The following is a 15,477-nucleotide window of genomic DNA, read 5'->3' on the forward strand; positions in this document are numbered from 1 at the left end:
CAAACCTCTTGGCACACAAGCAATGGCTTAGGTATGGTCCGATCCTTTCTACATAACGGATATGCAGTATGACAAATGGAAGGAAGAGCATATTTTGCACAACCAGGAGTCATATCAGTAGATCGTGAAATTACTTTAAAAGCTGAGCTTAGGTTTCCTTCAATAAGTGCCTGTGAAGAATTGGCTGGAATATAAACATTTTTACCTTGAAGGTATTTTGAACAATGTGATCCTTGGTACATCTAAAATAAAAATATATTTTATTATAAACTAGGTAATAAATTTAGAATTAAAAAATAAATATTTATTAGTATATTCAGTTATTTTTTACAATTTTAAGCTTACAATAACAATATTAAAATTAAAATTATAACTTCTACTTGAGTAAATGTGTTAGAACAGTTTATGAACTCTGACAAAAATTGATATTAAGGTACAGGTTTTATTTATATTTATAATAATTAAGTAACACTAGAACGACTATTTAACAATATTTGAGCAATAGTTTTGTCAAATATTGTAATTCGATTTTAACAATAGAAAACATGTCTTGACTCTTATTGGTATCCTATATTATCTTCTCTATATTCTCTTATCTTATATTATTTAAAATTTAAAATTATAAAAAGGTGAAATCAGTTTATCATTTAAATATGAATAAAATACAACAAATTGTAATTCAAAATTGTTCCAAACTGAAATTAAATTAGATATGTACAAATCAAATATAGTCTAACTATTTAAGGAAAATATTTCTAGTAAATACTTATGAATATTATATGAGTGTAGACATTGAAAATATAATATATATTGGAAAACATTTTTTAATTTACTAGGATTATATAAATTCTACAAAGTATAGTATAAAAATTGTTTCAACTTCATAAACAGCTCATACAATTTAAATAATATTTATTTCAAGATCCTAAAATAAACAATTTTACAATCTTTCTGAAAATTATATATTGGTTTTAATATCTATAATATATAAAACTAATACATTGGATTAGAAAGTCTTAAAAGATCATATTTAAAAAAAAAAATTTTTTACAAAAGTTGTAGGATTTTAAAAAAAATATTTTTAAAAAATTTTTTTTTTTTTAAAAAAAAAAAAATTTTTTACTAAAAAAGAAAGCATCAATAACGCGACAATCAAAGACGTTTTACATGATATGCTACTTAAATAGTTTAAATTAAATTAGACAATCCAATATCTTTCATAAGTAAAAAATATATTTTTGATTGGTTCTTCGTCAGGGCCTACAACTTCGTGAATGTGTTCAGGTATATTGTATTTTTGTTGGGCCTCTTGTGTGTTTCAACATTTGATAATGATATGTTAGATTGAGGTTGGATATCTCCATGTAAGACATGTTCTTGGTAGCTCTTTTTTCATTAGATGACCATGTGTGTAGTGTGTATGACCTATTCTGAGGCGATTTAATACAACTTTGTCTCTTCTTTTGAGAGCCATTGGGTTATTCCAAAAGATCATATTATAGATTTAAAAAAACCAAATATATTTTTATTTATTATGCAATAAAAAAAAACTAAGTACAGTGATTAATGGAATTAATTGTTTTGACAGATGAGTAAAAAAATAAATTAATAAGTACGACGACGAGGGTGAGCTTTTTTATACCATGGTTTGGTTTGATACCAATTATTATTACATTTGCTTCTTAAATAATCATAGGTATTTTTTACATACTTAATGGTAATCATATAATCTCGAAAAATTATAGAGTTTGTAAGATTCCTCTTAGCAGAGCTCGTTTCTTCTCGGACTTCATTAGGAACTTCATCTCTAGTAATATCTTTTGGTCTTTCTTGATGTGTAACATCAATGTCATCACTGATCTCACATAAAAGTTGTTGTAAATCATTCTTACATGTAGTAAAATTATTGTTAAATTGATTTTCCAAAGAACCACTTTTACTTGCATCATCTAGCAGAATTTCAAAGCCAACAGACACTCGTTGCAATACTTCATAACTGTATTTTAATTCACTGGGAAATGAACGGGAATTCAACCATGATTGTGTCATATCATCTTCAGCTTTATCTAGAAGTCGGGAAGTCATCCAACTATTATTTTCATTTGTCCATCTACTATAATGAGCATCATAATCAGTATTGAATGTTTGTTGGATGTACTGAGATTTAAACGGATTAATATTATTTTGACATTGTTTAGCTATAGTCAAAATACGGTCCATGATACCAGCATCAGAATCATCATAGTCTTCAGCATTATTTGTGTTGTAGCCACATGGATTAATCCAAAACGGGTTGTTATTTTCAGAGTCATTATCATTAACTGAGTTGCATATTACAATAGTAGTAAAAAACAAGGATAATAATATGGTATACATTGGACTTATTTTAAACTTTTTAAAGAAACTACAAATTTATTAGAAACAATTCCAAAAGAGTACTATACCAAGACAGTAAAAATACATTTATTTATAATGTAGACTTAATAATTGTTATTAACAACTTGCAAAAATTAGTAACTAGAAAAAAGAGAAAACAAATGTTTAACCTTATCCAGGTGTTTATACAAAGAACATAATTGATTCATTTAAATTAATAACAATTAACATAATGTTTATATTTAATTTTTCAGTAACTTTTAGTGCATTCCCACAAAGTTTTTACTTTAATATATTATTTAAAATTTTTGTTAAAAATATTAAATTTTAAACATTTATTTCATTAAACGGTATAACTCATAGGCACTTAAGTACCTAAACACTTGTTTTTCTTTACAATCCAAAGATAAATAAATATGAAAAACAGTTGTATTAATACATAGCAGGATGTAAAATATTTGTCCACATAAAAAAATGCCTTTTTCAATACATTTTTTCTAATGTAGCACTAGTATAATATTCATGAAAATTATCAAATCTTAAGTTAAATAAATTTATTTGATTTGTCATTGAGTATACATTTTACCACGATCATATTTGTTTCAATTATAACCATAAATTCTGTACCGTTTTAAGTATTGGTAAAAGATACTGTCGATACTTACTTTAAAGAATTTAATAGCTCAATTCTTTATTGTTAATCTAGGTCTTTAAATAAACAATACATTTTTTACATAATATTTAAAATAGTTCAAAGATATGATAATTTTCAATTCACACAGCAAGAATCATGCTATTAAAAAATATACATAATATATACCATAGGGTTTCACCCAAAATGCTCAAACCCATTTTTCATTTATAATGTATTTATTAAAATTTTCGGAATTTTTAAATATACCTACTTAGAACCATATTTTCTATCTATTGAGATTATTTGTACTTTGTCTAGTGGCAATACAAACTTCTATTTTTAAAATGTTGATCAACCTAATTACAATTTGAACGAGTAGTTTTCCAGTTATTCAAATATTTACATTGAGAGGACACCACACTCACATGTATTGTATCCGTCTTGCAAGTTTAAAACATAGCAAAAACTGTTTCGCAAGGGAAAGAACCAAGAAGACAACAGTAACAACAAAGAAACCAAATTTTCACCATAAATAGAGAATTTCTACTGTGTGATAAATGTTTGATGTTTTGGCTAACAACAATATATCAAAAGTTTTTTAACTTGGAAAACATGAAAATATCAGATTTATAAATTATAATAACTTTTTCCTATTAATGATACCAGACAATTAAAAAACGCTATACCTAACACAGAAAATATTATCTTCTATACTGTGTACACTTTTGATGTAGCTACAAGAACTACAGACTGAGTGGTTCTATCCCGCATAAAATAGTTTTTGCTTTGTTGTATATTTGTAAGATAGAGACAACACATGCGGGTGTGGCGTCCTCTTAAGAATAATAGTCCTTAAAAACAATTTTACAAAAATATAAAATAGATAAAATATTAGATTTAGTATTTATTCATTATACTTGGACCATTTTCATAAATTATAAATATTGATGGATTAATAAATTACTACAATTTTCAAATTATTATACCTAGTCCCCATTTTTTGTAACCCATTATTATGGATCTATTATACTCAGTACACTAAGTTACAAACTACCTACTAGTTCAAATGATGATTTAGATAAAACATTCTTAGTATATAACCATGAAAGTACAGCACTTTAAAGTGGAAATAAACTTGAATATCGCCTGATTCAGCACTAGTCGAGGAAAGGGGAACTTTATATAAGTTTGCATATCCTGCAATACCAACTACAAAATGGGGCACAACAATTGACACTGTCTTTACATGGCATTTCAATAATTAACTCCATCAAAAAAACACTTAATATCCTATTTTAGTTATCATAAGCCGATTGGGTCAACTGAGAATCAACTAATGGAAACTGAAGAAATATAATTTTTTAATTTTAATTTATTAATATTCTAAATATACAATAACGTGTTCCAACAAATAAAATTGAAATTTTGTTTTTTTAGATAAAAAAAAATAGGTAATACTTTTGTTTTAAAAAAAACTGAAATTGTCCTATTATTTCTTGATATAACTGCATAAGAAGTTTTACTTCTCACATCCATTCTTGTGGTATGCACACTTTTTTACATAAACAATTAATATTAAACTATAACTAAATATGATGTCCAACTTAATATAAAATGATTATGTTTTAGTCGCCATAGAAAATGATTTATTAAAATTATTTTTATACTTTATCATTGTATACTTTCAAAAACAAAATTACAATTTTAATAGTTTCTACAAAAATATATATAGTTTAGAACTTAATTGCATTCAAGTTAAAATTTTAAAGGATTCTTATAAATAATCTAATATCAACAATCAAAAGACATGTTCAACACCTATAATAAATAAGGTTTGTTAAAACTTACTTGACATATTGGGTGAGTTAAAACTTGACTGAGCTCTGGAATAGTTTCGAGTGGGCTTGGCTGTTCATTGATTCCAAGGTGTGAATTGATTTTGGTTTCCCTAAAAACAATAATTTTAATCAAACCATAAGTGACTGTAAAACATGTTCAATCAATAATCTTTAAATACTTTTTGATGCGGTGTTCAGCACAACATACTAAATTAGTTGTTATAAGTAGGAAAATCAAGTTAAACATAATATTGTGGATAGACATCATAAAATACAAAAGTAATGACTATTATTAATCTATGAATACATCCATTGAGTAGACATTAGACAATTGACAAATAAGAAGAAAATATTTCTACAGAAACAATTTAATCATCTTGCAATGAACATTTCATCAATATTAATTGCATTAATAAATCACAATTATGGTTAAATAATGATTAATGAATATTGAATATTGACATAATAAATATTATTTAGAATATAATCTTATTTCACTAATGTAAGCTGATACTACAATAATTTTTGTATACAATTTGGCGCGCATGCGCTGGTATATTATTATGGTGGTTGATCGTACCCATTCCATAATCGTCACGTAAGTTTCTACAACGTCTTTGGTATGATTTTATCAGACCGAACGGCGGCAAATTCAATTTTCAAATGGTTGATGCAGTACGTATTACCATTATTGATTATGAAATGTAATACTCTTTATAATTCATAATTAATGTTATTAAATATTCTAATTTATTGTATTAAGACCCAGTTGAAAATCGATTCGTTCGAACTATAAAAAAATGTATTGCAAATGATTGGACGATTTAGTGAACAAGTCTTGCTCAACGTTTTACGACGGTACTGTCAGTACTCAAAAATAATCTAAAACGATTTAACCACGGTTTTTAAGATAAGAATTAAGTCTACTCGCGTTCACGCTCACCGGCAACAAATCGAGTTCGTATCAACCAGAATTATATACATAGGTTTTGAAATGAATAAAATAATATTCAAACTAAATACGATTATTGCCACGCCCGGACACGTGAACATTTTAACGTCCCGCCATCCATAGACATAATCAATATGGCGTGTATAATATTCATCAAAAACCAATCTAATAATCAAAAATAAATTTTTTTCAGCTGAGAAGAGAGTGTTAATCGTTTGAAAGGATTTCAACTAAACAAGTTAATCCTATATAAATACATTTTCGAGGACCCTGACTCTGGGGCCCACACACAAAATGTGGAACATTTGCAGTGAATGTCCAAATGAGCAACAAAAATGTCCGAGAAACACCTATACTTGATATTTTGAAAAACACATTGCAGAGTTTTGCCTCTGCCTTATAACTGTATATAAGTATATAAATTTCTTCGAATATTTATTATTAAATTGTTATTACCTATTTATAATTTTTTGTAAGTGTTTAATATAAAAAAAACTAATTTCTATTTGAATCTATATAATATTTAATAATTTGATTATACCACCAATTTTTTTAGAGGCTGAGAAACTTTCATAAAATAGTGGCACAAACCCAGTCAGCTATAATACGCTATAAAATGAGATATCGTAAAATCATGACTTACCCTTCAAGAACTACCGGATACTGGTTTGAAAATCCGAAATGAGGTATGTCTATACTGGATTCATCGTGGCCTATAAAATAAAATGTCGATTAAAATAAAATTGATTAAACTCTAGTATAATATTAGGTATGTATTAGTTATAATAATATGTAAAATACGCACGTGCCGACTAAATATTAATGAATGTTATTAATTAAGTTTAAAAATGTCTCAACAACTATAATAATATATTAAGTACCTATATTATGTATAATATGCAGGGCTTATGTAAAACGAAAATAATTAATAATGAACACTGCCTGAGACTAAATCGTACCTACCTACCTACCTGGCTACCTACCTACCAGTATGCCGCAATCGGCTAGTGACGCCCTGCAACTCCACCCAAAAGATATATACATGTGTAATATAATATTGACTTAGGAAAATAGGATGATTAATATTACATTAAAATGACTAAAATGTGTGTATATAGGTTTCACTGCAGCAGGCTGCAGTCGTGTACGGCATTCTCCTCCACATATAGTCCGCTGACATAATTATACATTCTATAGGCACATACACGTGTTGGAGGCACACGTACACATAAATATTTCGGTCATTTGTTACTGCCAATGGAGGTGAGTACTGAGTTGTTTATGTACATGAGTATAATTGCGATGCGGTCTAGTTTCATCCTTAACCCTGAATAATGTTAGAACGCATCACGAAGCGTGCATATATAAGGTGCAGTTCCAATTAATGGCCGTATCTGCAATTAGCGACGATAATAGTCGCACTCGGTAGATTTGGGTTACTGAACAAACAAAATAAATACTGAATGCTGAATACACCCCGAAAATGCAAGTTGTAAAATATTATATCGGAGCGATAAACAAAACATGTATAATAATTAAAACATTCAGCTTGAGTTTATTTTTCTGGTATCAGGTATACCTTGTTTTGAGGCGCCAGTGGTTAGCAGTTTCAGTAAATTATAAAACCCTATTAATATCTAGCTAGGACCTATAGGTATATTATACTTATTTATATTGAGATATTGCTATTCCCTTTTTGTTATAATATTGCAATATTTCCTCGGCAGGTTATGGATAGATAGGTAAAATATGGTAAACATAATGTAAGGTACAATTTATAAATACATATTTCAAGGATATCCTTACACAAAGTACTTGATAATTTTATTAGATCGCGGCATCTGCCAAATAAATTTATTCTATTTCTACTTAATACAATTAATTGTGTATTCAATGTTCTGCGTACCCATCGATGTATTTATTATTATTCAGCTTTTGGAGTGATTACGACTTTTCGCAATAACATATCGTTTTGTTGTATAGATTAGGTAGATACCTACCTACCTAACTTCAAAATTGTGTAATGGGAAGGTAGCAGTTAAGACAACAGTTTTATTACCATCACGTTTGGATCTAAAATCAACCGACACACGTTATGTTGTAATGCATATTATTTGTTATAACCATAAATGAGTCAACGGGATTTACTTAGGATTAAGGTTAGTGGGTATAGTTATTTATCTCAGCCGACTTTTATATGCTACCAAATGTTTCGTTTCAGTCCTTCATATAATTTATTATATAAAAGGGGTGATTTTTTCCATATTTTTACAAAAGCAGCCTAGAAATATTTAAACAATATGAGTGTAAAAATGTTTTGAACTGAACTACATCGTATTACATCAGAGGTTCCCACTTCCCAATGAGGGTGCTTCCAACTTGGATTTATATAAATATAATATAGTTTGATTTTTATTTTTTTAAATATATTTACGTAGGTATTACCTACAGAGTATAATAAAAATAAAAATAAAATTATTTCACTACAATGTTTACTGTTTAGTATAATAGGTATCCTATACTCTATAGGATTCCGTGAGTCTAAAACGATTGGGAATATCTGTATAATATCATGTAAATTGTATGGTTATAAAATTATAATGATACTAGGTGAGCTTGGATAAACTGCTGTGAGAAATGCATTTTTATACAATATAATGTATTCTTTAGATATTCGTTTTTATTTTTTTTTCTACAACAAACAAGTATTACTGTAGTTCCGATATAGTTGTACTCAAAGGTAAATAATATATTTAGTACATGTTCCAGTAAATACAACTTAAATGAGTAAAAACTTCATAGAAGTAGATTATTCCACAGTTTCGAAAACTGCTATACTTACTACTCTTTCGCAAGTTTACTCATGTGATTAATCAGCATAATAACAACGTAAATTCGTTCATTAATCGGTATGGCATAAAATTATATATATTCTTGCGAAACGTATACATAGCATAACTTTTGAATTACTCAAGCTTAGAAAATGGTACGTTGCATTCGAGTTCATGTATATTGTATATATTATATAGGTATTGTAAAAACAAACTGTTAAAAACACATAACTATATCATTTGCCCAAGAACGCACACTGTACCCGCGGAAACAGAGAACACTTTATTACTCATTACCAGGGCTCGTAAGTTCATGCATTTGCATGTTTTTTTTGCTACACAGAAAAATATGCTAACTGAGATACAAATCCGTTTCATAACAATAGTAATAATAATATGAAGTTTAATAATGCATGTTTTTGCATGTTTTAGGTGTAAAGGCATATTTGGCATATAATCGTTTTTTTAGAGTTTATAGCGCATATTATTTCATAAAAAAATTGTTAAGAAAAATATTTGAAATGTTTCTTGTATCTTATTTACTTTCCCGTTTACTGAATGATAGTGTTTTGATTTATTTTGATTTTCGTGTGACTACTGACTTTTCTAGTATTTCCCTATTTAGATTTTATGCGTTTTACTTAGTACCGCGGAAACAATTCCGTCGTCGAAACGATACCTGTGCAAGCATGTACAGGTGTCAGGTATGTAGTGTTCTTGCACACGCCAGTCGTCGATGAGTTGTTTAACTGTAAGAGTCGTGAAAATGTCAAATAACTAATATTTCATTCCAAATATTTTCATTGTAGGTGCAGGATAATGGTGTACAAAAATTAGACAAAAAATGACTACCTAATTAAAATCAATAAAGATGACAAATCCATATGATTATATGAACTTCACAAGTATTCATTTTATTAATTTTGGTTGTTAAATATATAAAAATTAAAAGGAATAAAATACTTTTAAAATTAATGGATATATTCTTATTATTTTAAAATTTGCTCATAAATATTTTACATAATGCATATTTTGAGTGCATAATTTAAAAATGTAAGGGCATTTAAATGCATATTTTCGAACTTTTTAGTGCATATTTTAATGCATATTTTGCCAATTTTTAGTGCATGAATGCATGCTTATTTGTGCTTTTTTTAGTGCATGAACTTACGAGCCCTGCTCATTACCCTGTAAATGATTTTCAATTCTGTTTGCCGGACATTAAGCTAATTTTGCCAATTTCGAGTTTAGAGTACAAGTTGATAGATTAAAATTACTTGGAAAAAAGGATCGTTCCAAAAATGATATTCAAAATAAGGGTTACCGTTAAAAAAAACATTAAGCTGTGTTGAGCCCGCGCAAAATATATGAGTTAAAAAAATTGTAAATTATAGAAATGTATGATCCATTAGTTTAGTTTAATGTCTCTCAAACAGAATTCACAATTATTTAGTGGATAACGAGTGATGAAGTGTACCCTGTTTCCGCGGACATTCGGCAATTGCAAACAGTGGCAATAACATAACGAATTAATATAATATTATTAAATATCAATACAACGTATTTACAAACAAACTACAGTGATTCTAGGCAGTTTCACCGACTCAAACTGAATGTTAATGATTTTATGTCAATTATAATTTATACTGCATCGACAGAACTTTTAAGGAATAAGACTGTAGAATAGCATCACCCACTATAGTGTATATATACAGTTATATGCGAGGAGGATACTGGAAGACATCATCGGTTCGCCACGGTTATTCAATTGTATTGTTCAATTTATTTTACATTAGCTGCAGTGCATATATATTGTGGAGTGCCAGAGTTTCGCCTTTTGACTCTCCCTCTCCCCCATATTTTCGCTACCCTTTACTATAGTACATAGATCAGTAAACATATACTTAAATTACAAAATATACATAATTTTCAGACTCACTGAAACGGTTGACTTTGACGATGAGTATTGCGGTGGACTGTATTTCCTCAATGCCATTTGTAGCCTTGCACGTGAAAAATCCTTTGTCGTGCACCTCTAGCTTGTTGATTCGCAACCTAGACCCGAGACCATTCTTGTGCCTGGACTGAAACCGCTTGACCGTCAGTCGGGGCTTGGACTTTTTCTCGCTGTTTCCGCCGTCACCACCGAAACTTCCCCCAGCGCCGTCTGGACCTCCGACCGGCACCTCGTTCATGTACCATTGGATCCTTAGCGGAGGCGGCTCACCGGTCACCTCACAGTTGAGCTTAACCGATTTGCCCGAGTCCCTCGTGATGTTGTTCAGTTGGCGGACGAAATGCAAGACGCCTGTTTGGAACGACGGACAAAAATTGAAAAATTACTTTAACGCGTTTAAAAAAATATAATGGTATTTCTTAATATATACATTTTTTTATTGATAAAGATACCCTCTGCGACATAAACCATTGGGATATTACATAATATTATATTAAAAGTATACTAAACAAGATTTTAAAACCTTAAGATTAAAAAAAAAAATTGAAAAAGAATGATGATTAATGTAGTCTTACTTATAAAATAACAGCACTTTTAATTGGTGCTGCTGGTGTATGTAATACATGATAAACGATTTAATAGGCAATTATAACATCATATTTAAATAATATGTTTATTATAACCATATGATTGTAGGAATTGGAATATACACTATTAATAGCAGTATTATTGTTGGATAATTACGAAAATATACAGAAAAAATAAGGTTTTGTGTGGGAAATAACTACAAATATGAAATAATAATAATTTAATAACTTATCTACATAATACATGTATAAAAATTCTACTATAATATTATATTCAAAGTATCAAATTTTCACACGAAATATAAAACAATTTTATCTGCGCTAAAAAGCAAAGCCGCCATTTTGCTAACACAAAAAATTGCAACATGTTATACATTCACTTTTATAAGAAAAATTAATTTTTCGTAATTTGTATTTAAAATTGCCTATATAAAACTCCTTAAAAAAATTGGCTTGAATCGACGACTTGACTTTTTTATATTTTATTATTTATTGTTGCATTATTTTCAGATAACACACTGGTCATTTCAGTATTATTCATAGTAAATACTGTATTTACTGTGAAAAAAACATGAAATACATTTAATTATAAATTATAATAGAAAAATAAAAAATATTATTATTATTTATTATTGTGACTATAAAAAAAATGCAATGATTTAAAGTATAAATGTAAAAGTCAAATTGTATTTTTTGGATTTTCAATTAAGTATATTCAATAAATATTATAAAGTTTTGTATATTCCATCGAGCGGGGTCTTACAAAAATAATTGAAGTATAATTTTTGAGTTAATTAAATCGCATGATCTATAAATATTAGTTATAGACGTTATAGTATAACATTAAACTACAAAATTAAATACTTGTTCAGCTACACTAATTAAATCGTTAAAAATTGATCAGCAACATCTTTATAAACTATCTTAACCTGGTGAAGGTTATCGTTATATACTATAGGTATAGAAGAGTACATTTTATAGATCGTATCACCACCAAATACCCGTATTATAGTATGTGTTTATGTTTCAGTAAATTTTTTAACGAAGTATAATATATTATTTGAATATATTTCTTAGTAACAATAAAGATACATTTACATAATATTATGTAGAGATGTATATATTAAGAGACGTATACAAATACAGAGATGATAAAAATAATTATACTCATCAGTCATCAATGATCAAGGTTGAAATGACAAAAAAAAAGGTTATTTTTTTATTATTGTTATACCTTCCTGTATATATTTATATATGCGTTGGGTGCTATTTATTATACTGGCTTTAACAATTTTGGTGATTTACACACGTAGTTCTTCATATTGTTCGTAATACAGAATAGATCCGTAAAATTGAATAATTCTTTGTTAAACGCATATATTAAAATATATTATACAATTTTAAAAGTTAATACATTATTAATTCTATTGAACTCTACAATATAGAGTTCAAAAGTTGTTTATGACGAGTTTGTCGTGTGAAATGTAAATTTTTGTACCTATACATATTATTATACAATTACAATTCATATAATATATTTACGTTTATCTCTGCTTAAATGCATTCACAGGCCGCGTGATAAAATACGTTTTTAATATAAATTATCTATACATTTCAAGAATGTACTTGTAAAAATATTTAAAAGAAATTCACTTTAAGACTATGCGAGAAGCGAGATCTCTCAATTCATTTAATACTAAAACAAATAACGAATAAATAAACTAAACTTACTCGATTTGTTCCCTTTCGGCAAAAGTACATCGGAGTTGTCAGTTCTATATGAAATGAAAATCAATTATTATTAAAATAAACGTTATTTCTTTACAAAGTAATTATCAATTCATTACTCGTAAGCAGTGGAAGAATTTGTGTCCGTGTCATAGTCGTCGTAATTGGTAATGCTACTGTATTCTTCGATGTTTGGCGCCGGTTCTCCTTCGTCCGGGAAAACTGTAAAAAATAAAATGTCACCGTCGTATTTAGTTGGATGTAAAAAACGAAATTGCGATATAATACATATTATTGTACATTGTTAAATATATTTTATTGAATCCGTGTGTATTACAATGATATATTTTATTGCAAATGCAATAAAAACGTCAAGCCGTAGTATAATATAAATTCGATACAATATGTAATGTGATGATACAGTCGCGACTTTATTACAGTCAGATTTATTTTAGGATAAAAAAATAATAATATGCTCATCGGTTGATCCTCACAGACCAACTTGGGAATGTGAAGGAGGCTGTCATATACGATGTACATATTATGTCATATACTGCTCAAAGTATCAAAGTATACGAAAATGATTATATTATACGTAGTGGGTCTGTCACCAGTCATTGAAGAATTACTACACTGTAACAATGCTGCACAGCTAGTAAACACATAACAATATATAATAAAATCGAATGTGCATAGTAAATATTTTTATAATAAACATGTAATATGATATATTATATGTTATACGGAATTTTTACTGTTTTACCAAACTGCAATTCATAATTAACACTCTGTATGGGTCGTGCGTTTTGTCAAGTTCAAAGCATCTGAAAGCTCTGTAGAAAGTGAAAAGTTCAGAAACATTTTTAATTGGAATAATTTGCTTTTCGCAATGTGAAAATATAATTGCATGATGTTATCATATATATAAAAAAAACTTTACATTTATATTTCTTGACGAGAAGTCAAGAAATATCACACTGGAATTTTGCGTGCTCGAATCGATTTAAAAGTTTAAGTACATTATGCTGCAGTGTATTTACACCAATTCCAAAAAAATGTCCTTTGGGAACACAAAACTTAGAACCATTGTGCAATAAAGCTAAAATATTTTTTTTTTTTCAATAACTCTCGTCGATGACTGTTGTAACAGTTTGGTAAACTTTTTTTTTTGAAAAATTATTTCAATTAATTAAAATATGTTAACAGTAGGTACAATTTTAGATTATTATTGTTATGTATAAATATGGCAAACAAGTTATGAACAACAAATTTGAACACACGACCAACATATTATAATATTTGTACTACATCATACATATTATTAATTATATAAAGGTATATTTAATGGATATAAAAAAACTGTTATTTTAAGTGAAAAAATATTACAAATGAAAACGAACCATTCCAATTTTAAACCTAAAATTAAAAAATGGTGTTAGAGTTAACGGTTTAAGTATAATATAATATACTGTGTAGGTATGCTTTTTGAGAATAATTCATTACCAACTATACAGAATATACAAATGTCAGATACATATAGTATAGTGTATAGTTACTACAAATAATAATATATGTCAGTAAGATGCATTTTTCAAGGGGGTAGGTATGTAATATAGGTACGTGTCCTATATTATTTGTGGGTCATATGTATATAAACTGTACACCGTTTAAAAACGTTATATTTTGAGTTATAGCAAAACGATAACAAAAAAAAAAAAAACCCAACACCACAAAAGCCAAACTATACGTCCTAGTGTGCGTACAACAACAACAACAATAATGGATGGTACCCGTCTATATTATTATTGACGTGCCCTTAAGCAACCAGGTGCCACGGCCACCACTACGAGCTATACCTATCCACTCCATCTGCAGTATTTTATTGGACATCTGTCAACGGGACAAAATTCGAAGTGCGAGTATATACCAAGAGTATTCTCCCGAAACGACGACACGCAGCGCTGTTATATTATGGTGAAATAATAATAATATAAAATACGGTGATGGACACGAAGAGTTAACAACAATACGGGCTGCAATACATAGGTACCTGCGTACAAATAATATACTTCTACGTCAGACTATATAATATTATAAAGTAAGTATTAGTGTTATTGTGTATTTCTGTGTACAGTGTATTTACGAGTGTACGTGTGTGTGAGTCTGTTTTTAATCGAATGTGTTCCCATGAATAAAAAGAGGACAATGCGCGTTCAGCGGGCCCTTGTAGTAGATCACACCCAAACCGTATAGTAAGTACGCATGTAGAAAAAAATTTAGATGGTGGTGAGATTGTAACGATTTACTTTTGTTGTTTCGAAATAGAACGTGGAACATATAATAATAATAATAATAATGAAATAATGAATAACGAGGGACGTATATAGTGACACGAACCTAATAACATGTAACAGATTGACACGCCGGACTATTACTGATCATATGTAATATCATGATGTCCACGCTTACACTATTATGCCATTATAATTAATAATAATATATTGTTCACTTTACCGAACAAACCGAACAGTATACAATATTATTAAATTGTATGGACGTAAGTCGTATGTTATA

At 28.5% G+C, this 15,477-nt stretch overlaps 2 protein-coding genes across 3 annotated transcripts in view; both read right to left on the reverse strand.

Annotated features, from left to right (window-relative positions):
- Positions 1-15,477, reverse strand: part of LOC111031975 (tyrosine-protein kinase transmembrane receptor Ror-like) — a 73,668-nt gene that overhangs the window by 3,785 nt on the left and 54,406 nt on the right. For both annotated transcript variants that reach the window (XM_022312127.1, XM_022312126.1), the window contains exons 2-7: positions 13,023-13,125; positions 12,907-12,950; positions 10,571-10,939; positions 6,444-6,513; positions 4,859-4,958; positions 6-242 (exon numbers count right to left, since the gene is read on the reverse strand). In XM_022312127.1, coding sequence (XP_022167819.1) covers positions 6-242; positions 4,859-4,958; positions 6,444-6,513; positions 10,571-10,939; positions 12,907-12,950; positions 13,023-13,125 — 923 coding nt within the window. The remainder of the gene's footprint in view (positions 1-5; positions 243-4,858; positions 4,959-6,443; positions 6,514-10,570; positions 10,940-12,906; positions 12,951-13,022; positions 13,126-15,477) is intronic.
- Positions 1,179-2,462, reverse strand: LOC111031976. The gene has a single exon (XM_022312129.1). The coding sequence runs from the start codon at positions 2,374-2,376 to the stop codon at positions 1,606-1,608; it is 771 nt and encodes a 256-aa protein (XP_022167821.1). The 5' UTR covers positions 2,377-2,462; the 3' UTR covers positions 1,179-1,605.

The sequence above is a fragment of the Myzus persicae genome, unplaced genomic scaffold (assembly GCF_001856785.1).
Source record: "Myzus persicae strain clone G006 unplaced genomic scaffold, MPER_G0061.0, whole genome shotgun sequence".
In the NCBI taxonomy this organism is placed as follows: Eukaryota; Metazoa; Arthropoda; class Insecta; order Hemiptera; family Aphididae; genus Myzus; species Myzus persicae.

What these genes read in the sequence shown, in the direction of transcription:
- LOC111031976 (XM_022312129.1), bottom strand. Translation starts at nt 2,376, where the DNA reads ATGTATACCATATTATTATCCTTGTTTTTTACTACTATTGTAATATGC.